Source organism: Cyrtonyx montezumae, unplaced genomic scaffold (assembly GCF_038088225.1).
Source record: "Cyrtonyx montezumae isolate F1298 unplaced genomic scaffold, pur_monq_1.0 scaffold_2, whole genome shotgun sequence".
Taxonomy (NCBI): domain Eukaryota; kingdom Metazoa; phylum Chordata; class Aves; order Galliformes; family Odontophoridae; genus Cyrtonyx; species Cyrtonyx montezumae.
This window is the reverse complement of record NW_027071936.1, coordinates 29,092,593-29,119,095: the sequence shown is the minus strand read 5'-3', so window position 1 is coordinate 29,119,095 and position 26,503 is coordinate 29,092,593. Positions and strand designations below refer to the sequence as shown.

The following is a 26,503-nucleotide window of genomic DNA, read 5'->3' as shown; positions in this document are numbered from 1 at the left end:
AATGGTCAAATGATCACTGCCTTGTCAGTTTCATGCATAATGTGGATCAATGACATGCTTAATTATTCTTGTAATGATATGCTTAATTATTCTTTTAAAGTTCTGAGTTTTGCAACTGCTTGGAACCTAAGGAAATAAACAGTAACAGGACAGAGATGCAGTTTAGACATGCTGCAAATCCGGAGCAATCAATTCAGAAAAAATAAATGCAAGCCATCAGTGAATTTAACACAAAATGGCAAAGGTCAGAAATGGACTGAGTGGATGGGGACGTTACAGAGAGGAGAAGAAAGGAAGTTATCAGGGAACACAGCTGGACAAAAGCAGTTAAGCTGGAGGCACCAGAAGAAATAACACAGATTTTGTAAAGAAAAAAAAAAACATAAAAACAAAGCCAAAAACTGATAAATCAGAGACCTGAAAATCAAAAACAAACAAAAACCCCACACTTCTGAAATAATAGAAAAGCTTTAAAAAAAATTAATTTATATCTATTTTGTACTGCACGTCAAGAGTCACGCAGGCATGCAAGAGGTTAGTTCTACTCACTGTCGGCAGGTTTGCTATCACTTAGGAAAGGTTCCTGCTCCATGATGTCCATTGGTATTTTAATACTTGGGACTTTTTCTGAGTAGGGGCAGTCAGACTGTGAAAGAAACGTGTAAAAGTTCTTAGAAAATTTCCACTGCTCTCTTACTGTCGCCCATAAGTTAATATTATCCTTCGCATAATATCTGTAGGAATGAAAGGGGAAGAAAAAAAATAAAAAAAGGAATTCTGTAGCCCAGCTGGTGGCCTCCTGATTTTCACTGGATCCCTCTTGCACTTCACTTTCCTTCTTTCTTCATAGTATGGAAGTAAAGCAGACTGAAAGAATAATCTTATCTAAGTGTCACCTTTTCCTCTCCCCACCTCACCTGTTCCTGTGCTACCAGATTGTAAGACACCATCTGAATTCAGCCTGGGGTTGGCTGCAGGAAATAAAAATGGATTAAAAATGCATTTGTTGGCAGAAATGATAAGACAATGGCTTCTGGGAAATCTCACGAAAAATTTTATCCTATTGTGATTCCTGTAAATTATAGCAGGACATTCTCTACATTTTTTTCTCCTTGCAAACTACTCTACAAGGAAGTTTCAGACACAATATGGCAGATAGTCCTTAACGTTGATTGTTTCAACTCCTCTTTTTATTTATTACTTAAATAATAAAGTTACACCTGTCTAAAATAAGATACTTCATCAAATGAAGGGTCCTTTTAAGAATTCATGTAATCCCACCACACAGGAGATATTGCAGACTGTTAAAGAAGAGTTACAAGCACGCAGAAAAGCTGTACATTAGCAAGGCTTTCTCCAAGACATCTTTCTGCTGAAGTCAACGAGCTTTTGCTCAAATTATCAGCACACTGTAACCACTGAGCCCCCTGGAGTTTGATGACTATGCTCCACTGGCTCCAATAATAACCTGCTTGTGCTTAGAAGGTACTGAATTACTTGGCTTTTTAATTATTTTTTTTTTATGAAACAATTTATCATAACCAAAGGAAGGCTGATACTGCCTGACTTAGCAAAGAAATTAATGTGATACATGGCAGATGACATGTGCCAGAAATATTTGGAGAGAACTAGACACAGCATGAAGCATAACACTGCACTGGTGAGAAGACCTAAAAGCCAGAGTAGGAAAACATTATAGAAGCCAGAAGATCTCTCTCCCTGAGTTTTCTTTCTTTTTTTTAATGGTACAGACATCCAGTGCAATACTGTGTTATACCCTAGCAAAATGTTTCCTCAGATGTATGCATGTATATATGCATTATTTATTTTTTACAAAGTTAGTAAAATAAGCATAATAATAACAAAATAAGCATAGCTCAAATAAATTTTACAAAGGCATGGAGGCAGTACAGCCATACCAGAATTCCCATCCTTTTGGAGTTTTGTTGTAAGTAAGCTAAGAGTTGGGTAATCCTTCCAACATATCTGTTCTGGAGCTAAGAAATAAAAGACCTGTGGAATGGCTGTGCTGAGGCTCCATCTGCTTTGAACTTGACCATATAAAATGAACAAAGAGAAAATGCCTGTGGTTGGCAGAGGGGCCCCAAAAGTAGAAAAGGCTATCGCACATCACTTCTGGCTCTTAAACCAAATTAAAATCCCAGTGTATTTTAAAGAAAATGGCTGGCCCCTGTTGGATCATGCATTTTGGACATAGATTATCTGAGAGAAAATTCAACTTTCCATAACACACAAGCTTAGGTAAATCCAGCAATTAGCAGCTGTAATTTTTACAAGTGGTAAAGTTACTGAAAAGCTTTCTTTGAAGCTCCTTTCATGCTGGCCTGACTGCTAGCAAACCCCAGTGGGATCTGACAGTAAATCCTAACTCATGATAGAGAGTGGTCTCTGTTAATGCCAGGTTTGCTGTGCTTGTTTGCACACCACCACTTGAATTAGCAGTGTCCAGCAATTCTCTTCATTCAACTCTTATCAGTATAATACCTGCAAAACCCCACAGTGTTAACTTTATGGACGCGTATTTCTGGAATGGAAAGGGTGAAAATAATCAAACCAATAACATCGAGTGCTTTATGTTCAGGAAGCTGGCAAAAGCAAGTGCTGGAAAAGAAAACAACAACAGTTAAGAAAGAACATTTTGCATAAATTCTGTTACCCACCTGATCGACTGCTGTACCTGAAATTCAATGAAAGCCTGAGAAGATTAAGATATACCAGAGATACAGGAGCTGTGGCTCAGGATACTGTGCTGCTGCATTCAGATCACAGTGAGGGAATGGAGTCAAACCTTTGGTGACTGCTCACTACAGGAACATTTTCTTTCACTTACTTAGAATCATGCAGACCTATTTACTAAAGGAAATCTTTGACCCTGGCTTTCCACATGCTGGAGGAGTGACAGCCATTGAAATGAAAAGGGAGCCTGTGCAAGGAACTGCTTTCTCCATACAGTAGTACGTAAATGCACATATCCTGGGGCAAGGTAGCTTGCAGATGAAGGCACACTATTGAAACGTAAGTATCAGAATTTTTAAATCCTGCTTCACTGGAGTAATAGAAGAGAAAAAGCATTTCTTATGTTGTCTCCCATAACTGGGAGGGACAACGTGGGAAACAGGAAACACGTGGTTTCCTGATGGTGTGACACTGATAATGTAGAAGTCTGTGGTCTCATCAGCATGTTCTCAGGTGAGAGCTCTCCTGATGCTTGAAGCTCCTGCCTTCCCTATTAGTCTGTCGTATGGACAAGTGCCAGAAGTCTCAGCAGGACCTGTACTGCTAACTGATGTGTCCTTGGGACTCCCTGACAAGAGAGACAAGAACAGAGTAGTTTAGTGCTCAGTGCCTGCTAGGAAGGAAGGGAAGAGGAGCTTGCTGTCTGAAATAAGGACCAGTCTTCCCAGCTGGGATTCAGCCTGATTTAATGGGCAGCAGATCCAGGCTACCTCCTACAACGCTGCACCCTTGCTATAAAATTCCTAGTTTTGACTCTTCTTGTATGTATTTCCTGCATTATAGAGCATATATCATCTGAAGAAAGGCCACTGTATATTTTCTCATTGGAACAGCCAGACTTTGTTGCCTCTAACACAGCTATCACGTAAGGGATTTGAGCTCTGGCATGTTCTCCACCTGGATCACAGCTGTGTTTTCTGTCCTGTCAACCTTGAGTAAGGCCAGGCACCAGAATGATCTGGAGAAACTCTTGGAGCTGACATATTACACTTGAAGGCACTGGACTTATTACCTAACCCAGCTGGTTCCATAAATAGGGCTAGTGTGATGATTCTGCTCAGTGTAGGAAGGATACAGGTGATATCTACAGGTGACAGTAGACAAAAAGCAGAGGTGCTGCAGGGCTGCTGTGCTGTACTGTTGCCTTACAGCATGGTGGCGGCAGTGCTTACCACTGCTGACCATGGCTTTCTTACACTCTCCTTAAGGCCTCACTGCAACAAATGCTTCTGGGAAATAACACTTACCAAGCAGCTACTTATTCAGGAATTCCCTTTTCCTGAGGTTGCTGTTGCCCCGCTTTGAATCAGCTAAGAAGGCCAGGGAGCAAGCAGGCAAACAACTGATGTTGCTGTTTCTCTGTCATACCACACCAGACTTCAAAACTTGGGTATTGCTGGCTGCAGGTCAGTGAGCTGGGCATGAACGCACAAGAATGGGACAACTGACTCTTCCTATTGCCCTCTTCCTCCCAAGTCACGATCCCTTCTCATTTATTTCTCCTGCTCTGTATAGATACGGTATTGTTCAGCTTCAGGTGATCTTAACTTTGAATCACATGAAAAGCTTTTCTTCATATACTATATCAGTGTCCTCCATGTAGCTCGTAATTATTGAAGCTTAGCTCCCTTGGTACAGTCATTTGGCAAAAAATGGTGCAGACTGAGGCAGCCAGCTCTGCAAAGGAAGTTCACAGTTTTTATATGCAGTGCTCTATAATCACTGTGTTCACCACCTTCATTTAAGTTTACAGAATCTGACGTCACACTATTTGGGTAGGAGAATGTTTGAAGGCACAAGTACTATATTTCATCTTACTGTATCTACAGTAAAAAGTAGTATTTTCTAAGGCACATGGATCTGGTCTAATCGGGTCACCACACTTAGTAATGACATTAGCAAGACAAGTTAAACAATTACAGTTTCTATAGATTATATATATATATGCTGAAATTTGAGATAGAAGCAAAGAGTAGAATACGATGCATAAAGGGGCATGTATGGGGATATGATGCATAAGGGGCTATTTAAATGTATTAACAACAGACAGCAAAGCATGATAAGACTTAACATTTTGTGCTTTTAAAAAGAGTAATTAGAAAAAAAAACAAACAAAGAGGGTATTCCCAGAAGTATCAGAGCTGCTTGCGAAAAACCTTTTTCCTCCTAAAACGTAAGAGACAATTGGGAAAGAAAGGAAAAAAAGGGAGGGGAAGATGAACAAGACAGGATGATAAAAGGTATTCTAGTAAAGGGCACGACATGTCAGCAGATAACTAGGGCTCTTGTGGAAAGTGTGACTGCATTTTTGGCAATGCAAATTCCACCTACCACAGGCTGCTGATGCCTGGAAACGGGAAGGCAGTGTTGAAAAGAAGTTCTGTCTGGGGCTCATTTGCTGCAACAGGTAAGGACTGTGCTGGTTCGCTTCAAAAGAGGATGGGAAATCACCACCCCCAGAGCTGGGGAAGGGCACGGAGCCATCACCCAAGATTAGCCAGAAATGGGTAATATTAAAAAAAAAAAGCAGAGAAGTTCCTTACATCCTCATTGTCACTGTCCAGACTGCCCTTCTTCTTTTTCTTCTTCTTCTCATCCTCTTTCTTTTTCTTGTCCTTTTCTGGAATGACGTCATCAAGAAAACTCAAGTCATGCTGGGAGAAGAGGTAGTCCATGGCTTTTCTGACTGCTACAAGAGCCAAGATCTGAAAAGGCAGAGAGGGACTTTTTACTCAGACACATTTTAGTTTTGATTGGAAACACACTATGCATACCTGTTTATGCTACTTCTTAATCCCAAACGCTTGAATTCTGGTTGTAAAAGAACATATAGAGAACAAGGTGATTGAGATATTCCAGTTGTTCATCTTGAAAATCTAAAGTCTGGAACCGAGTCAGGCCTCAAGCAGCAGCAATTCACATTAAACAGAAGAAATATACAGAACAGTAATGTAATTAGTTACTGCTCCTGTAAAGACAAAACTCATCTTTAACTTCTAGCTGACAAGTGTCAGGCAAAATAATTAACTAGCAAGGCCCAAAATGAGTATTTTAATCTATTCTGTGGATTCAGCTAACATACGCATGTTTGCAGGGACATCCTGAGTCATTTTCTTTACTTTTTACACCATTTCTCAAGGTATAACGATTCTTTAAAAATTCGACAATGGCCTAGGTGTGGCCCTCACATTTTACAATATAAAATGTGCTAGGATTGTGTCTACAAGAAAAAGCTATTTTTCTGGGTAAGACTGCAGTCTAAAGCACTGAGGAAAAAACTAAGGGACATGTCTGAAGTAGGTGTCTACATCCATGCTGAAATTTAGCTTCACCAACAGATGCATAGCAAAATTACACATATGCTCTACTAAGGGGTGCGCTGCAGACTGGAAACTCAATTTGGCTGTAAGGAGATATTGTTCATTCCTAGCAACAGAAGACTGATTTTAAGACAGAACAATTTGCTCCAAATGATGAGCATCAATGACAGCAATTATTCCTCAAGATGGATCTTAAACTTTGACTTGCATAATTTAAATGGGATTAAAGAAGTGTAAAATCACTTGGGGAGTGGAAAGATGCCATGCAAACACCCATGACTATTTCACTATAAATAGGACCTCTTTATTAGAAGTACTTTCCCTACAGATTAAGCAGGGGGCTGGCAATTGGCCAGATCTTCACGGTCAGATTGGAAGTTTATAGTCTTCCTGTTGTCAAGGATAAAAACTGAGGTTTTATCATCAGATTCAGCCACATCTGAGTTGTCAGTGTACCTTCACTGAGTTTGCGTCATTATAACAAACTTCAGAAAGCTTAAAGATTCTATTATGGGCAAAGAGGAAGTCTTCAGATCTTAAATTTAGCATTCAACAGTATAGTGCAGCCATAAGAATGCAATGGAACAGCATGCCACTAAGAACTGCTTTTAATACCTTCATATATAAGCATGTGTCCTAGCAAAAATACTTGCAGATTTTGCTTTTTTCACTCGAATCAGCTTTGCTCATTTCACCAGCATCAGAGAATAAATGCCTGTCTTTGTTTTCTCTTCTACTTTCCTTTTTCACTTTCTTAAATAGGCGCTGCAGTTTTGTAACTGCACCCACAACTGAGATTTAACTTGTTAGTAAACCTGAAACCAGGGGAGATTGGGCCCATACATAATAAGGAAATTTTATACAGCATTGACTTTACAGCACTCTCGCCCATTTCCAGGAGAGAGACCAATCTCTGCACAGTCTCTGGGCATGCAGTTATGGTCACACTGGATCCATTTGACTGTAGGATTATGTTGCTCCCAGCTGCGTTATCTGAGCCACAGGAGGGGTCTCATGCCAAATGTATGTTAGAAATTCCCCTTACCACTGTTTATTTCTTATTTGGCACGTGCAGCTAACTGTGTCTCTAGGACTCATAATAATCTAAAGCACAGATAGCTGTTGCATTGTTCCCTTTCCTTGTTGTAGAAATACCCTATCAGACTGCGTAGTGTGTATTTATGAAATAATTGTGCAATTAATTATTTATAATTTGGCATCCAAGAAATGCTTTTAACGTGACTCTGATATGCTTCGTTAGAAAGACAACATACATCTTACAGATACACTTAGCAATCTCAGATGTGAAACATGTAAATCAACATTATTGTACTTTTACTCAAGTTCCAAGATAAAGAATCCTCTTCTCACTCTTGATTGCGCTAATCCTTCCCTCCACTTGACACTTCTCTAAGCAGTGAGATCAGCCCTACCACTTCATTTTTGCTTGTCAGTTTGTGTTATTGAAAAGTAAGGGAGACATTTTCTGTACAGTAATTAGTGTGGACTGAAAAAGGAAAACTATGCACTCATTCATTCATGCAGCTCAAGGAGAAAACACAGCAAATCTAACCTTGGCAGTCAGGAACGGTCAAAACTAACTACACCTTTCTGGCAAAAAATTAACTTTTGAGGCTTGCTTTCCCCTCCAGAGGATTTACGTAAAGGCAGCCACAGCACCCAAGACTATGTGGAGAACGTTCACCCTGTATAATCTTACATCAGCACAATGAAGGGAGCTTGGCGTTACAAGGTAGGGCTTTTACAGTGAGAGGGTTTGATTTGCCTGTTTGTGGGAGAGAGTATGCCCATGTGTGGAAGGCCCAGGCTTCAGAACAGAGATAGGGCTGGAAAAGGCAAAGAAAAACATCACCTACCATGACAGGGAATATGATAGCGGCCACAGTTGACTTGAGAATCCAGAGTAGGGCTAAGCAAACCACCTGCAGAAACGTGAACAGATGGACCCTGCGTAATGGGACGTGGCGCAGATAGATAAAATCAGGCTGGTGCTTTAGAGGCATCAGGAGCAGCTTCAGACGATCCATGAACTGGATGGAAAATGGAAAAGCAACATACATATAAATGAAACACAGGATAAACAACTAAGCGAGACAATTGCATCATTAAACTATGAACTGAGACCTTGAATCAACTTGCTTTCCTTCCATAAAGGAAGCACAGCAGAGAACGCAGCATGGTTCCTCGATCTTGAGTAATCACTTCTTAATGTAGCGGGCTAAATATTTTAACACAGTTGTCTGAAGTTCAGCTTCCACACCTACATTTGGCACCTACATAGACACAGGAATCAAGCATTTCTCAAAACAAGGCCTTGAGGTGCCTTTATTTTAGGGAGCAGGATTCCCTGTAATCTGATGATTACTGTTTAAACCAAAAAACTTAGGTGTCTGTGGAAACAGCTCTTCAAAAGAACTAGGCTGATCTGCTGTAGCTGGAGACAGAGGGAATTTTCTGCAGAAGAAAGCCATTTATCACCCATGAGACAGAGAAAAAAGATGAATACCCTGACTAGGGTCAGCATCAGTCTTTGGGTTACTTCTGTTAACTTCCCTGTTCCTACCAGGGAATGCTATAAAGACATTCAGCATGTAGAAGTACTGCCTTTGTCAAATTAACTGGAAGTAGGGGTCAACGGAGGTGAGGGCAGACATTGTGTTAACAGAGAATGGAATGCACCTGACTGAAGGGCAAGGAAGACCAGCAGCTTTTCAGTGTCCTTTGCCCCACGCTGGACTGGGTGGACTTGGAGTTAAACCAAAATGGAGATTTCTCACTGACTGAAAAACATCCTTGATGGGGAAAATAAGTAAGCGCACAGTTCTGTGACCACCTGTGCCAGGAAGCAGGGGAAATCCCCTCCAGGAGAACCAGCCCAATGGTGAATATTACAATCCCCTCGTTGTCTCCTGCCAGAACTTGGGCTTGCTGCCCACTTCTGAGACCAGATTTATCTCAAACCAGTGAATGAAAGCCTGGTCCATTTTAAATAATACCCAAATAAACTTACAGAACACAGAGTCTTTCCCCATTAGAGCACAACTAAGCACTAAAAAGAAAGGCTACAATTAATCGGGTGCCAGAAAGCAACAAAAACACTTCCAGCTTCCTAGCACCAATTAAAGATAGTGCACTGTGAGAAAGGCTCCTTACGTAATATTTCCTCAGTGACAAAGAAAGGGGGCTTGGCTTCCCTTCCATAGCAAATAGCAATGTTCCCACTTGTTAACATTGTGGAATAATGCCACCATCATAAATCATGTTCTCTTGTTTTTCTTCAGTCTGTAACAGATGTCCCAGCAGAGGACCCAAACTATCCCAGAAGCAAGCCTAGCCTCTGTAAGCACATGCTGCCCTCTGTATCATCAGTATGTCGGGGGTGAAGAAGGATGTGGGGTCTTCACATAGGCCCCCCTCATTGCTTATGAAGCCAAGACTTGGCTGCTGTCCTGATGAGCCAATTTCTTTCCTTTGGTGTCATTCTCAAGAACAGCCAGTGTGTGGCAATATTTGTAAACAGTTGCTGCCCTGCCTGAGTTTCTTTGGAAGCATAAGTGAGGTGGCAAAGGAGAAGAGGAAGGCCAGAAAGTTGTAAGAGAAGCCTTGTAATAATTAATGATTACCCTCTTCTGGACAAGGTCCTGCAGAGAGTCTGCTCACAGCTGCCAGAGCAGCCCTGGGCACTGTGGAAGCTTACCTGCACACCATTGAGGGACGCAACACCCATGTAGAGGAAGACACCGTAGAGCACAGGCATAGGAATAAACTGTGGGGGAAAAGAGCAGGAGAAACCAAGTTAATCGCCTCCATACCTGACACAATGTTAGTATGCCTCAGGGAATCATAATCTCTGACTCATAACAGATCTGAATTGTACCTTTGGATGGGTAACATACAGTAAAAGACATGGGCTATCTTTCTGCTGTATTTTGAGGGTTGAAAGAGCATCTGTTACTGGGTTGCAGGGCAGAAGCTGAGTGAGCCCTCCTCTCCCATTTCAGTGCAACTTGGAAGATTCCCCAAGAAACAAAAGAAATGAAGCCCAACAGTGTCAGTTGGCCATCAAAATTAAGAAGAGGTGGGATAAAACATATTCCAGTAAACTCCAAACTACTTTTCACCTCATAGTTTCTAATGAGACTAGAAGCATAAGGTAGAGAGGAAGAAAATGCATCTTGGATAATATTAAGCATCCAACTTAATACACAGTGGAAGAATTTCCAGAAGGACTGATCTCGAGTCCCAGATGAGCAATCATAGTCATGCAAAGTAAATCTCTAACTGCTCAGTCTTCAGCTTACACCAATCAGCTGCAATTTGTAAGTGACAGGCAATGAGTTACATTCTTCACTTGTAGAGAAATTGGCTTTTCAAACAACAATTTCTGCTCCCTCAAGTGTTTAAGCAGCGGTCACATACAGGTGGAGACAACTTCCTTTGTAAATAAAGAAGGCTCAAAAGCAGGGCATGTGCAGGGGTGCATCCCCATCTCCAGGTGCCTTGCAAGGTTTAATGCAAGAGCAGCTATCACTAACTCCACCTTCCTGCCCACTTCAGCAAATGGCAACTTTTAACTTCCTCTCCTGTGCCACAGGACCGGCCCAGCTACATCAGCCAGAATCTGCACTAATCTGGGTGGCTGAGGAGGAGAAACCCTTTGTCTACAGCAGATTCCTGCACATGGTAACAACATACATGCTTCCCCAGACTAAAATATCCAGTCCTCCAGCCCAAAGCACAGAAGCCTTCCACAAAGGCATCAACAATCGCACTGTAGCTAAAAAAAGGGAGAGTGCTCTCTTTGCTGAACAGCAAAATTGTGTGCAATGAGTGTGGCATGATGTGAATGGAAATACTTGGGCATAAATCAAACAAGATCTGAATGAAGGCCATTTTGTGCAACTTATTTGAACCCAAAAAGAGCAGAAAGGGCTCTGCAGCTGTGTGCTCAGGGTGAGGGAAGCCCTCATGCACTGCCACAGAACAGCAGACGCAGCACAACCAAAGTCTCCCTGCTCAGAGTGCCACCTGGACTAATGTGGTAGGAATGTTTGTTTTCCAACCTGTGTATGTAACTCATTAAAGTGGCAAATAACCTGTGTTCATTGAATTCCCCACTACACCATTAATCGTTTACTAGGCAATAAACACAGCACTGCGCAAATTTCCCTGGAGGCCTTGATCCTGAATGCATGCATTTCACTTCACCAAAGTCACCAGGGCCATGTGTACAATGTCCTCAGAGATCAAAGCACCACTACCTATGTTCCTTCCTTGCCTCAGTCCTTCTCATCTCCTGCAAGCTCCTTGACTGTTGACTTAACTTTCGATTGCCGTTCTGTTTGTCCCTCCTACTGGGGAGGGATCAGAAGTCAGTGCGTGGTTCACAGAGATACGAGTATCCAAGAGATTCAACATGCTCACTGGATCTTGAGGGATTAGATAAGACAATATCTCCTCCAGCAAGTCGAGCAGGAGGCTTTCAGAGTTCTCTCATCAAAAAATCCTTGCTTTCTTTTTTCCCATTCTTTCTCCTAATCTTTTTTCTTGTTTAAAAGAAAAAGTATCTAAATACTATTTCACGGTTCCATTATAATTAATCCGGTAAATCATTCCTAAGTGAAACTTCAGTACATTATCCTGCAGAATAGCAAGCAGTGCTTTCATTTTGGAAGATGATGTTTTGATAAAGTACTCACTGGCTATGGGGCTGCTGGCATGGGCACTCAGAACAAACCTGCTGCTAGCCAACAGAATTAAGAATGTATTTATAGGAAAGTGCCTGTCATTCTCCTAGCAGGGTAGAGGATGTTTTGGATGAGATCTGAGCAGAAAGATGAGTTACATTCAGCATCAGCACAAACACAACACCCACAAAAAAACAAGGATGGGATTATTCTGCAGGATCCCTGTTTTATTGAATTTGGGAGCATTAGTGTTCAATTTGCCACTGGCGTGAGAAGACTCAAATGTTCTGCAATACATTCTGCAAAGCAGCTCTTTATAGCAGGAGACCCTACTGCTGGAGTTTGTTGAAGGTCCTGAAACACTGCCAGCTAATTCTTACTGGCACGTGGGCAAGTAGCATGCCAGTTCTCCTGTGAGGATCTTGCCCATACGCATTCTTTGGAGAAGCCCAGAAGAACAATGAGGGAAGCAAGAGCAGGGGAAACAACGGAGCCCGCAGAATAGAGGGAGAGAGATCTTGCAAGGAAAGGTCATATGAACTAACAGTGTGCCTGCGTTCAGCACCATTTAAACCATCCCTGGAACAGGCAGTATCTTCCACAAGGAACAGATAGGCACATTTGCTGGTTTTGTCCTGTGTTATGATGCACTGAAGATGCATTTCTTTGTGGTTCTGTGCCAGTAAATCTCAGCTCTTGGAAAATAGCTGCCTCTGTAGATTAAACGGTACATGAGCAGAACAGGTACCCAAAGACTTCGGTAACATCGCAAGAAAAGATCAGGAAATCATATTTTATTGCACTGCTTCCTACGGAAACATGTTTTTCAGTACTGCTGAGCTGGACGCTGCTTCTGAGCAAGAAGAGGAGTGCTATTTTAGGAGGATTCAGCCTAAAAGAATGAAAATTTGATTGTTGTGCTGGCTCTTTCTAAAAGCAAGGCAAGCTGCAGGAGCCTCACACTGCTGTGGTGCGTGTCTTGGCAGCCCAAACAGGCAGGGCAAAGTTCCCACTCCACGAAGGCTGTGGCAACAGTCCCATAGATTTTTGGCCACAGCTTTTACCTGTGGAGTAATACTGTCTGCTGTAGACTGTGCTCATTGCCATCAGTTCTGCATATTCTCGCTCATCAAAGCTACTTCCCTTCAGTGGGCACACACACACGCCCCATGACTAAGTACCAGATGAAGACTTTCACCATCCATGTATAAAAGATGCTGAAATCTGGCTCCAACAATGCATAGCACAGGAGTTATTTTCTCCTCTAGAAACAGCTAGACTTCAGGGTGAATGAGAAAGCAAGAGCTATCTGCAGGCTGAATTACTCCCTCCAAAAGTAGAAACTTCAGCCCGGTCCTTCCCTTTGACACATTGTGTAGAAGCATTCTTAATTCTGCACTTGACAAATTCTTCTGGAGCTATAAAGCAAAACTGTTTTAGGTTGCAGGAGGCCCCCCAGGAGTAAATGTGTCCTGAGAGAAGGTGCTGCAAAGTTGCACTCCTGCACCTCACAGCAGCTCAGCACACAGAGCTCTGTAGACAAAGGGACAAAGCCAGTACATAAATGCCCGGGTTTGTGTGTGCGTGTGTGTATGTTTTACCATGTGCACATGCAAATGTTCTTTTCTGGATTACATATTCATCTGTTAATCTGTCTTTCACACAGCACACACTGCTAGCCATTCTCCCATGATGTCATCAGTAGGGTCTCAAAGTTAATCTGCAATATACTTTCCATACAATACAAGCACAGAAGGAGAATAACAGCATAGAAGAAAACTTTACTGTGCATGCACACAGAAGAAAAATCCAAAATTTAAAAAAAAATCACAGCCCTCAAAACCAACAGCCCTGAACCTTGGTACTATCTATATATCTATAGCACACCAATAATTATTTTTTCCTTTCAAAAATTTATGTTCAAGCTTTAATTAATCGTAGAATTGCATCAGTGATCCTTCTACTTTTCCATGCTTCAGCAATAAGCTTTTTTAGAAGCACAGAACTGGTGTGACAGCTATGGTCTTGGCTGCTTGCTTGCACTTAACTTCTGTGTGCAGAAGGAAGCAGAAAAGGTTATATGCTTACCTTCAAGATAGGAGCCATAAAGACAGACACACCAGTCAGAATGAAAACAATGACTCCAGTGACTCTCTGCTCCCTGAAAGAAAAGCACTATGTTAGCAGTATGCTTTCAGCTTTAATTCTAATTTTATTCCCTTCTCAGAGCATTCAAAACATCCGTACAGTCTGGCAACTCATTTTTTGCAGCCACATTTTTTCAAAGCTAACTGACAGTAACAGGCCAACACCATCAGGCAGGCATCTTTATCAAGACCAAGCCTCATACAGATCCTTTTTCAAACACCAGATCAGTTTTTGTGTGTTTGCTTGTTTCCCTAGCTCCACTGTTTGTGGATCAGCAGTGTACTGCTACCAAGTAATGAGGAGTGTTTTTAAATGTTAAACATTAGAAACTGTTAACCAGCAAACCAGATTCTCTGCACGGCAGTTTTCACAACATGCAAATAGGTAATAAATCATTAGCTCTCCACTCTTAAATTAGCAGCTTATTTCAGAGCTTGGTCATAGTACTCCGACAGTTAGACAAATGCTCACTGTATCGTACACTGCTCTGCACACCAGGTACAAAAGGAGTTCACAATCCCCTGGTCCAGGACTTCAAGGGGTGCTGGATATTTGACTTAACAGGCAACCACAACTGCTCCCTGCATCTGAAAATGCTTTAGCAGATAGTATTTCTGAGTACTTAAAGTTAGGCCATTACGTTTCTATTATTTGCCTAACTAAGTGATTTCCAGGAGTGCTGCTGCTCCTGTTGAAAGCACTTCAGGCCACTTAATTAAGGCAACCAAATACAAAACAAATGGTTTGATTTAATAGAATAGACTGCTTTAGCCACAAGTTTAAATCCTTTTCCACTGTGTTTGCTAGCAAACACCTGTCTAGTTTCCACGGATAAAGAAATCTGAAGTAAACATATCTTCTTTCTCAAACATTGGAAAACTTTATCTGATCTGGCTGAATAAACCAGAAAATCAAGAGCTGCTCTGCTGAATTTCAGTCAGGTTGGGAAATACGAGGAAAGACGCAAGAGATTCTTCATGAAAACTGCAGTGTCCCAGTGGCACCAGACCTTGTAATGTAAAACCTTGTGATATTAGGGGTAGCTTCAGTGTGCACTGCCTGAAGTTAAGTTCCCTTTTTTTCCTCCCTTCACTCACCCTCACCCTGGCACACACATGGTAGAATGGTTTTCCTCCTTTTCAAGAAAGAGTATCTGCACAAGGACTATGCCAGATAAGCTCATAACTGGATATATCCTCTGAGGACAGGAAAAAAAAAAAAAGCTGTAAGGAAGGATCTGAAGATTTACTGCAAATCTAAGAGCTGTTCCCCCTTGGACCTATACACATGTCCTCTCCAAAGCACGACCATTTATAGTACAATCTGATCTCTGCAGGCAAACAAGGTAATAAAGGCCTATTTCATTTGACATACCTCACTCCCAGAAACTTGGGCTGTTCTCCAGGGGCTGAAGTTTCAGTTTCCATCTTCAAGCTGTCAATATGAGCAATGGAGATCACAGTAGCAGCAACATACCAGGGCAGACCCATAAAGGAGCATACAATCATAAGAATGGCCACCCAGAACAAATCCAGATGATATCCAGCACCTTTCTGTGAAGGGAGACAGACAACCTTAGCTTTAATTTGTTCTACATACATAAGGAATAGCCAGGGCTCTGGCACAGGGGCATAGGCACAACAACCAAGCAGCATTTCCTTTGATTGTATCTTTGGTGAACTGCTTGGATTCTCTGAGACAGAAGTTTTCACAAGCAATTAGCAGAATAGGACCCACTGCTACTTAAAGGATGAACTACTGTCTCAACAGGGAAAGCAGGAATATGATACTGTTCTGGAAAGTTCTGAAAACAGTCTAACAGGGTTAAGCAGTAAGTATAAAAAAGTAGCAGACTTGCAAGCAGTCTGGCAAAAGAGCAAGGAGCGTGCAGTGTTTGGAGGCTGGGTTGGTGCAAGACAAGCCCCACAGCCAGTTAAGTAGCTCAGTGCAGTGGTACTCTTTACACAGCAGACCATGTGTTAAGTATGACTGTAGAGAGACTGTTCATTCAAAAATATTATGAGAGCTACATGCCTTGTCTTGTAAGCAGTATAAGCAAGCTACCAAAATATATGTCTATCTTGATTACAATGTGTTTACAGTATCCTAAAGGATCTCTGTACTGCCTCTAAAAACAAAAAACAAAGAAACACCAAAAACAGGAACTGCATTATATATGCTCTTGTTACAATGAAACATTCCCGGATTTTTTTTTACACAGAGTGACACAGTGACAAGAAATCAAATACCCAACACTATTCCAACTTCCTGCTGACTTCACAGTGTGTGCAAAACCAGAACAGGCCATTTTCACAGCATGAGAAAGCTACAGTAACAAGAGAGTTTGGACAGGGCGAGAGCGTGGAAGGATGGTCTGTAAATGAGTGAGCAATTTACATGGTGTGAGCAGTTATCCTACTGATCTACTTGCTACAAGCGCACAGGACTCCTTCTGACATCATGGGAAGAAGCCACAATTTCACCAACTATGCATTCATATGAGTACAGCTCTCCACACAAACATCACTCTCAGAGTGGAGCCTGAACAACCAGTCGTGATGGAGAGAAGGAGCAATGCAGACCCAGGTACTGGTGACAGGAAAGGGACGTGTCATTCCTGACTGTGCGAGGTGTAAAATCCCTGTCCAGCTGCTTTTGCTTTGCCCACTTCACTTGGTTTCTCTCATATCCTGATTTGCAAAAGCATGGCACACAAATATTTGCTATCTTTAGCTGGACTTGAGGTCCTCTTCTGGAAGTCAGAGAATACTTTTATACAATGGAGAACAAAGTTGTTCACAATCCTCCCCAGGTCCCATGTTTTCTTCCAAGTACAACAGCTCCTTCCATTTCAAGGGGTATTTCATTTGGCTTCAGGAACTATAACAGCACTTCTGTGTGCCAAGTCATCTCACATTTGTGTGAGTGACAGCATGGATATGTACAGAGCTTTAAACACCCAAACTAACCTTTCATAAAACCGGACAGAAGCCTTATTTTGAGACAGATGTTATAAAATAACTTGATATAATGACTTAATGAAGCCTACCTGAAAGTAATCTTAGAGATATATGGTGCCTGCCAAATGGTAGCATTTACCAACTCCTATCTCAAAGCAAGATCTCAACTCCTATATTTAGGATACGAAGCAACTGCAGAAACTCAGTCAGGACTTCACAGTCTGTCTGAACACTGCTGATTGTGCTGGGGGCTGGAGGTACTTTCCCGAAAGCCCAACTATGCTTTCTGGGGGACAGCAACAAGAGCAGCTCATGGGACACATAACCCATCAAAAACAGAAAGCTGCCCTCATTATTTGCTTCCTTTTAGAAACCTTTGTTCTTCAGATTAATCTGAAGAGAAACTCCAGTGGAAACTGATATTGTAAGCAGAAGTTTCTGTCAGAGGCAGACAGCAGTGCCTGCTAGCAAAACACTGGGTGAATTCGCCCCAAAAAAACTCTCCAAATCTAGTAGACTCCTCTTATTATTAATCTGTTTTTTTAAAAAATACTTTAGTGGACTAATGCAGGAAATTCACCAGTCACAAATGCCAAGAGAAGAAGTAAAAAAACAAACAAGACATCAAAGAATAGGATCCTCAGAAAACACCAAAGAATTCTTTACAGTTTGATGTTTTAAAGATTAACCTTTTTTTAAACTTGTTCAATTTGATTTTATTGGAAAGAACAAATGAGCCAGACCTGTGTGGTGACCTAAGAGGGAAAGTAACCCAGCTCCTCTTGAATAGTAGTCATTGTTTTCCTAATCCATTCACTGCTTACTTTGGCTGGCCAGCAGCACCCAGACGGTTACTCAGTGCCACCTTGCCAATACTTTAACAGAGCAGCAGCAGGAAAAAAAAAAAAAGTCCTCTTTGCTCCTGCAGTAGATGTGTACTGATGTATATTTTGATGCAGAGCAGCAGGAGAGGACTGAGAGAACCCCTCATTTAAACAAAAGCATGTTCTCACAACCGTAACAAAGGAAGCAGGAAACAAATTTTATATTAAACAGTACCTTGTGGGAATGTTTATATTTTGTTACTAAAAAAGTACACCCAGTGCTGATGATAGCATTACCATGTTCTGCTAGTCAGAAGCTCGCAGCAAGAAGACTGGGTTCCTCTGCTTCAGAAAGCATTATCTGGCTACTCCTCTCTTCTGTGGCCTTCCCTAGTTTCATCAGAACCAGACTGGATACACTAACATCCGTGTAGCAGCATGAAGGTCAAATCATGAGAGCAAAAGCATACCAAAAACTGAGTCTATGTCAATAAGTATAAAGCCCCCATGCGAGGAAATCAGACACCGGCAGAAATCAAATCTGTGCCAACTGCCCCGAGAGGCTGGCAGACACCTGTGCTGTACCTTGCCTCTGTAAGCACCTTCATTTAATGGTGTGCTTCAAGGACAGGGTAAAGATTAGCTTCCCATGAGGAAGATGCGGGCGCAGCATTGACTTTATCTGTCCAGCTCCAGATGGCAAGTAGCAACATTCTGAGATTTATTTCAAACCAGCCCCATAAGACAGTAGCCAGCCACCATTCCTCACTCTGCACAACAAACCTATCCTGTGCCCTTCGTGTCTTCCAAGTCAGTGTTAAATCACAGTGGCTGCCTAATGACTACAAAGAGACCATATGAAACATCCTCCTCTTCTTCATTGAGCTCCTGCTCAATGCACAGGAGAGCTCCATTTCCAGCAGCTCTCAATATAACTGTTGAAGTAGTTATCAAAACTATGACCTGAGCATATAACATGTAGTTCTGACTACATGTGTTTAGAGTGAGTCTTTGTTGTCATGGGTTAGTGTGCTGTTAGCAAAAAAAGGAGAAATTTCTTTTCAAATCCCTCCTGACCATGCAGGAAGGGAAAAACCTTACAGGCATGAAATCCTGCATAGCACTGGTCTGGAAAGTTTATTTAAAAAATATTACTACATCTAGGCTGCTACATGTCAGTGGATATAAAGCTTTAAATAACATCCAAATGTGGTTATGCCTTATAACCCCCCTTACGTGGGTATACCTAAGATCTCTTCAGCTTATTTCTTGTATTTTACCGTACCGCCATAATGCCAACACAGCTGCCATATGTGGGCCATCCCTTCAGTCACCCGTGCACTCCCAGGCCTCCTTTGGAGTGGCAATGTGCTGTGCCTGCCCAGGGATGGCTGTGACACAGAGACTTTGTTCTGCTAACTGCTGTGAACACCGTCCTGCGATTGCCTTACAATAGGCACAGTAACGGGCTTATCAGATCTAGGGAAGCTTTGCCTATTTAGAATGGAAGTTTTGGCCCGGAGACAATAATTCAGTGCTGTACAAAGAAAAGTCATTACTCAGGTTGGAGTAGAGGACTCATCAAGCACACAGGCCCTCCTCTCAGGAGCAAGCCTGAGCTGCCTACAATGAATGCTCTCTGTAGATTTACACAGCTAATGTATTTATCCTACAGTTACCTTTTGTCCTCTCCCCACCCAAAGTGGTGACATAAGGGGATACTCAAGAGTATAAGCAGGGCAGGAGAACCCACCTGCCCAGTTCTTTCTACCTCTTCCAGTTATGGCTCACACTGCACCATGCTCCCTCATTAGGCTTTCCTCTGAGATCCTTACTTGACTCATCTTCTGTGGCCACCTTCTTTCTCTTTCACATGCTAATAAACTACACTGTATGCTGAACACTGCCACAGGCCCCCTCCATTTCTAGCACAGAAAAATCAAGTGATGGCTCTTTACACACATGCAAGTCACAAAGCACACCCACCTTGAGCTTGTGTTCCTTCCTGTTGACAATGACAGCTGTGATTTGCTGGTCCATGAAGATGAGGATAGTCACTAGCAGTGCAGGGATGGCTGCAGCCAGGTATACCCACCATGGGTTCCCTCCAAAAGGTGGGATAAACCAGCCCCTCTCAGGACTGGTTGGCTTTAAAAGGCAAGGAAAGGAAAGCCTTTATTAGAGCCAAAATAGAGCAGAGACATCGTTGTGCTATAAAATCACAGGTCTTTTCCTTGCAATGTATGGCCAGAGAGAGACACTTGAGATTTGTGATAATCTAGTCTTCCCTATCAAAAGCAACAACGCGTGAAAATTAAGCACTGCTTATTGGGGACCAGCTTTTGCAAGTTGGATTAGCAGCAAGGTTACAAGAGGGGCTATGAGGAATGTACCAGTAAGTACCTGTGAAGGAGCTTCTCTGAAATGCCTCCAGGAACCTGAGTGAGGAAATGTCCCTGAGGTGGCTGAGCACATAAAACCAGCTTGTGAGTCCTGGATGTGAGAAACTACAGCCAACGGAGGTAGGAGAAGCTAGGCCTATGTTCCAAGTATGGAGGCAGCATTTAGGAGATCAGCCAAACAAACAATGCTCATTAAAAGGGTATCAGTGAAATAAAATGGTCATTTCTAGTGAGCTGACTACTTTCCTATTTTGAGAGCAAGTAATTTTATACAGGGCAGTTGGGTGGAAAAGGGTACCTATTCTGAAAGCCATAAAGCGAGCTGACAATTACATACCTTGAATTCACTTGGCACAATTAGTTTTGGTGTGTCCACACCTACCAGGGCATCTATTCCACAGAAAATCAAAATGGATAAGATAATGGCAAAGTCACTGATGAGCTTCCTGGCCTGAAAAAGAAGTCAATATCATAATGTTAGCACTATGAAACACCACTTTATCCATATCTTAGATTCTGTGAAACTCCAAGTAAGCATTTGGTGGCAATACAAAATAATCATTTCCTCTTCTGTAGAAACTAAGGTGTACATTGTAATGTCTGATACCATTTCATCAGAATGTGCCTTGTTACTTCATTGTTTTGTCTAGAGAGACAAAGAATTAAGCCTAAGTGGAAGTAGGAAAACAAGTCTAAAGAGAAACATTGCCTGTTCATTGCTTTGCCAAGGAGAACTGCCAAAGTAATGCTGAGAACTATTTAACATCTTGAGAAGAATTCTTGAGACAATTTAGGTTTGTTTCTTTTTCAAATAATCATATAAGTTTTCATTGTGATCATCCTGATCACTGAGGCTTCAAGGTCAGCTTCCAACATTAACAGACATTGAATATTTATAAAAGAAACTAAAAAGAAAAGTGACATTTTTACACATTAATTAATATTGTCTCCTGTTTTGCCTTCTAATTTTCATATTCATGTTTTTTCTGCAGGGACACAGACTGCTTTTTTTTTTTTATATACAGGCTGAGCTTCTCACATCATCTAAGGATTCCTAAGGTATGAGGCTTTAATATAAAATACTGCGTTATGCCCAGATACCATTCTTTTAATAGGACTGATTTTGCAATGTGCATTTAGGAAAAAAAAAAAAGGCAAAGTGAAGAAAAAAATTAAATAGAAATGACATTTGAAATGCTTATGGGTCTTCCTTTTAGTGGACAGGAAGACTCAAATTTCCACAACAGATGGGACGTTCTGTGTGAACTGCAGAGTTTGAAATAGCATTGTTTTCTGTTCAAGTAGTAAATTAACCTGGAATTAACCCAGATAGACATCAAGAGAAATTAAGTATCTTAGTTAAACCTCTGCTTACTCCAAAGAATGCAATTCCACTGAAAACAATGGAATACAACGTTTATATACAACCTCCATTGGTTGGGCCCTGAAACTAAACCAGGCTGGCCCCACTGTGCTTGTTTTTAACTGTGATCATTTTGTACTTGTTCCTTTTAGGCTGCCCTGGTTCACATAGTTACAGATAGATTGAGCTGCATTCCAGGCTGGATGGAATTCATTTCTTTTTTATTAAAAATAATAGAGATTCGATTGTAATAAAACAGAACAGTAAAAATCCTTGCAAGATAAATCCCATTGTGTCAGAATGCCAGAAATGGGGGACAGGTCTTACACAAACATGGCTTTTAGTTAGAAGTGGAAACCTTCAGTCTTCTTTCAGAAGAAAACTGGGGAAACTGTCAAAGGCTGAATATATCTCGGAGAGGGCAGAGCTGCTTGTCCACTATGTTTCAAATGAATTCCTTGCAGCCAAAAAGCCTGCTGTTTGTTTTTTATCCACTCTCATTATGTGTGTTTTGTCATAGCAAGTTCAGTTGCAGAGACAGAATGAGCAGATGAACCTGACAAATGCACGTAAGTTAGCTGGAAGTCCGAACAAAACCTTGTTTAAATCAATTCAAAGGTTATCTAGACATCCCTGTTTTGCATCTAATCCTAAGAGAAGACATGGAAATCCTGTTTTAATTCCCTACCATAACAGGTACACTAGATATGGGCTGTAGCAGACTTCAACATTTTTGTACTTATTTCTGATTATTTCACATGCTACCTGGTAACACAAAAGATGTCTGTTCTCCTATTCAATGCAGACAACTAGCTTGCCCACTTTTATTCAGTGACAAAGCAAACACTCCCTCCTCTAGCTATAAGCAGGGAAACGTTTGACATATTGATTAATAGTCCCTTTTGGAGCTATGATTTCTACACAAAAGTCCATACATTCTATACCAGAGTCAGTACATAAACTAAATGTTGTGTGTGGCACTGAAAATGGCCAGCTGAAGCCATATAGGCCTAAATTACTATTGTTTAAGACTGTTGAATCACATTATTTTGCATCTTTGCTTGGAAGTGATGCCTTCAGTACCTTTAAAAACATTGCTACATTCCAGTGACGGGTTACGGTTCATTTTGGCTCTTCTGTTGACTTGCTCGTGTCCTCCAAAAACACAGAGAAAGCTAAGCAATTCCATGATATACCTTGGTTAACCAATACCACGTTTTTATTGCAAGAAAAATAATCTGGCTTCCCTGGAAAGCGTCTGTGCCCATGTGGCAGCTACACCAAAAGGATGATTCATCTTTGCATTCTGAAAGGGTAAAGAAGCCAGTTGCTGGGGTGAAAGGAAAGACTTACAGTGGTTGGAAAATAGCGACTGGTCTTGAATTTCTTCAGGGCCATGGAGCAGGTGTAAGTGCCAAAAAAGAGGATAAAAGACATGAGGGTGATGTCAGGAACATATCCACAGTTGTTGCCCACAAGGTGTCCTCCATATTTCAAGCACTCCTTCTTTGTCAGAGACGACCAGTCAATGGTGGTGTTATACTGCAGGAAAAAAAAACATTTCCATGAAGCCATGCTCACATAAACACTTCCCATGATAGAGCAGGCACAGGGATAGTCCTGGAAAAATGTAAGGAAGAAACAGGAAGTGTAGAGCAGAAGCTAAAAAATCCCTGTGGTTGTGGGCAGACAGAGTGGATTTTAATCCAGAGAGAGGATGAACAGTCTAAGGCCTTGGAAATAAGACAGTGATCTTTGGCTTAGGTAATAAATCAAAAGGAAAAACGAAGCTCTCTTTTGCAACTCTTCATATAGCAACTTTGTATACAAAGGATGGGCAAAGCTCCTTTCCATCATCATTCCAGCCATGAATGCTCACTGGTCAGGCTAATCACCAAACCCAACAAGTGGCAGCTTCAGGGAGATATTTCAGCTGCTCTCCCACAGTGGGTCTCCCCAGCCCATTCTGATTTGAATACTTCATTATTAATGATGCCTGCTACTGCCAGATACGGAGGCACTGTTTGCATTTCCTAAGTCATCACGGAATCCAGAGCTGCACAAGGCATGTCAGATGATCATCTGTTTCCTAATGCTTGTGGTGAAACAGAGCCCAAGAAAGGGTCTTTACCTCCCCCGTGCCTATATAATTCATAATCTTGTCAGTGTAGTGATGAGGACAGAACAAATACAAATGCACAAGAGAGCAAGAATTTAAATGTGCATAAAACATTGAGCTCATGAGACTATTCTAGGTGTGCACAGAGCTCATGGTGTTAGGGGAGACTGGGAATTCAGAATACACATGCTTAATACCACAAAAAGTTTAAAATAAATCCAAGTACCTAAAAAATACTGCAAATCTGAGGAGTTTTACAATCACACTGTCTCTACTGCTCTGTTTCTGCATGAAAACCTAAAGGAACGAAATCATAGTCCCAGGAACCATAAGAGAGAATTAATATTTAAATTAAAACAACAACAACAAAATATCTCACAGCAAATAAATACAGATAAAAGAGTCTTTTACTCCAAATATTTTAGCTGTAGAAAAATTATCATTAATGTGGACATGGACCAATTCAGACTAACATGCAATTTACCAGAAAAATGATGTTCTTTATGGAAAGCAGTATGGTACAAAATATGCAGTTGTTTAGAAGGAAAATTTTCAGCTAGGGAGTTAAGCAAAGTTATACTGGAAGTCTTCAAAACACTTAAGGTTCTCACTGAAGACTAAAGCTTCATGGGCTCATGTCTTACCTGTTAGTATCTTGTTCATATGGGTGTACTGAAGAATACATCACTTATGCCTCCAGACATGGGATGGTAAATGGTCTGAAGGTACATGTAATAAACTGCAGCTTCCTCAGCAGATTTTGTGAACCTAAGGAGCTCTAGCTAAACTGAGGCATGATTGTGCTCATGATGATGGCAGCAGGAGGTGGAGGGGAAAAGAACGCATCAACAGAAGAAACAGCTATGCGTACTTGTCTGACAAGGTGATGACACAATTGCTCTCTCAGTATCATGTCTCTCTGTGGCACAAAGCAGCAGCAATTTGTCTCTCATCAGTGGGGTTTCTTTAGGTCTGCCCTGACTGTTAGCTTCTGGACCACAGCAGAGGGTAGAGTGGAGATAAGAAAACAGAACTGGGGGGAAAATTTTGTACACCATTCATTTGCACACATACCTCTCACAGTTAAGCCACTGTGACTTTTGCTTTTAGAGGTACAGAAATAAACCCCAAAGAGTGTTCAATATTTAAAATGACTGAGATACCAAAGAGCAGAAAGAATAAGGCATCTTTTTTTCCCTCAAATCTACTACCTAAATGCATCTGGACCCTCCTGGAAGTGTTCATAGCCACTCAACTACTTGACTGGCAGCGGATTTAAGACTGCTGGCTGTACCAAAGGCCGAATGGGAATAAAGGGCCAACTGGCAGATGTAAAATAGCTGGAAAACTCCAGGACTACTTGGGGCTTACTTCCTGAGCAGGGACCAGGGCTAAAGCAGGAGAGTTCAGCTGCTATGGGGACAGCATGCTCCCCTGGCACTGTGCAACATCAACCAAAGAGATACAATCGAGTCTGATGGGAGCTGCCTCCGGCCCTGCTGGGTGGCAGGAATGGTGTCACAAAACAGGGCTCCAGGGGAGGAGGGCTGAGATGCCAAGATCACTGTTCCAGCAAAGGACAGCCTGAAAATGCAACTTGTTGAATACTTTTCTTGTATCCAGGCCTTAGTTCTTTGCTTTCCTCTAATGCATGCCTCCCATCTCCTGAGACTGACAATCAAATGCTAAATGCATAAGTAACGTGAACAGTTTTTCTTGTTAATGAAACAGAAGTGGCAACTGGCACTCTCCTCTTGACAGGTGGATTTAGGCATCCTGACGGCTGGCATTGTGTCAGAGCTCGGGGCTGCTCATCTCTTCCCCAAGTGTTATTTTGTGTGACAGGCAGCTGAACAATTAGGCCCTCACTTGCAGCCCTTCCAGGCGCAGTGAACTCAGATGCTCAGGAAGCACAGCTAACTGACAGAGGTGGGGCAGTGAGGAAGGAAAGAACAGCAAAGGGTACATCAGGTGCAGCATGGCCATCAGAAGACCTTGCTTCTATTTCTTCACTCTGCCATCAGCCCTTTGGTGACCCTGTGGAATGCCCTTTCCTTCAGGTTTGTGCCTCACTTCTATTGTCTGGAGCTCCCCCTCTACAGTGTGTCCAGATCAGAAAGCCTTCTCTTCCTGCTGGGTCAGAGAGCAACATCATCCAAGAAATGCAGACAGAATCTGTGTTCTTCAGCTAAGTTACTACTCTGCCTCTCAACCTCCTACACACTCATCATCATCCAGAGCTCACTACTTGAAGGAGATCTGGAAAAGACAGAAAAAAAATCAGAAAATGGGATGGAAAACAGGGCCTTCCAGAGGAATTGGGTGGCTATTACTCTCCTACCATTACTGCTGTGGCCACAATGAGATCTGCACATAAGGATCCTACTAATCTCTAGGGAGAGCCACTCACTTCCTGACAGAACACACAATTCCAACAACAAGAAAGAGGCTACCACTCACAAGGAATTACTGATAGCCAGTTGTGCATGTGGTATTCCGTATGCAGTACTACAAGAAACTGCTGGAGGATGAAGTGCAGTGGAACTTTTCCACAGTGTTTGGTGGCAAAGTGGAAGTTTTGGTGTGAGGATGCAGTCAGTTACTGATCTATTTGTACGGCTCAGCAGAACACTTGGACCTTTAAAAACCTCAAAGTTGCTGTCCTTACAAAGGTATATTTTAAGATAGAGAAGTACAATACAAAGTGAGGAAACGGAATAGATCAGGGAAACTGGTAGCAATTTTTCAGGCAAACTACAGAGAAGCCACAAACTGCACTTGCAAGCAATGCCACTGGAAAGAATAACTGAAATAAAACCAAGGTGTAAACTGCTGCTCTGTCATGCCATGAGGAGGAGAGCAGAGTTAAAAGCTGCCCACATTTTCAACTGTACAAACTTTC

General features: G+C 41.8%; 1 protein-coding gene across 1 annotated transcript in view; it reads right to left on the bottom strand.

Annotated features, from left to right (window-relative positions):
• SLC4A4 (solute carrier family 4 member 4) overlaps nucleotides 1–26,503 on the bottom strand; it is a 175,649-nt gene that overhangs the window by 3,740 nt on the left and 145,406 nt on the right. The window contains exons 17-25 of the mRNA XM_065736758.1: nucleotides 22,836–23,024; nucleotides 20,457–20,570; nucleotides 19,704–19,865; nucleotides 15,308–15,486; nucleotides 13,874–13,946; nucleotides 9,796–9,864; nucleotides 7,955–8,128; nucleotides 5,301–5,462; nucleotides 550–646 (exon numbers count right to left, since the gene is read on the bottom strand). Of these exons, the coding sequence (XP_065592830.1) occupies nucleotides 550–646; nucleotides 5,301–5,462; nucleotides 7,955–8,128; nucleotides 9,796–9,864; nucleotides 13,874–13,946; nucleotides 15,308–15,486; nucleotides 19,704–19,865; nucleotides 20,457–20,570; nucleotides 22,836–23,024 (1,219 nt within the window). The remainder of the gene's footprint in view (nucleotides 1–549; nucleotides 647–5,300; nucleotides 5,463–7,954; nucleotides 8,129–9,795; nucleotides 9,865–13,873; nucleotides 13,947–15,307; nucleotides 15,487–19,703; nucleotides 19,866–20,456; nucleotides 20,571–22,835; nucleotides 23,025–26,503) is intronic.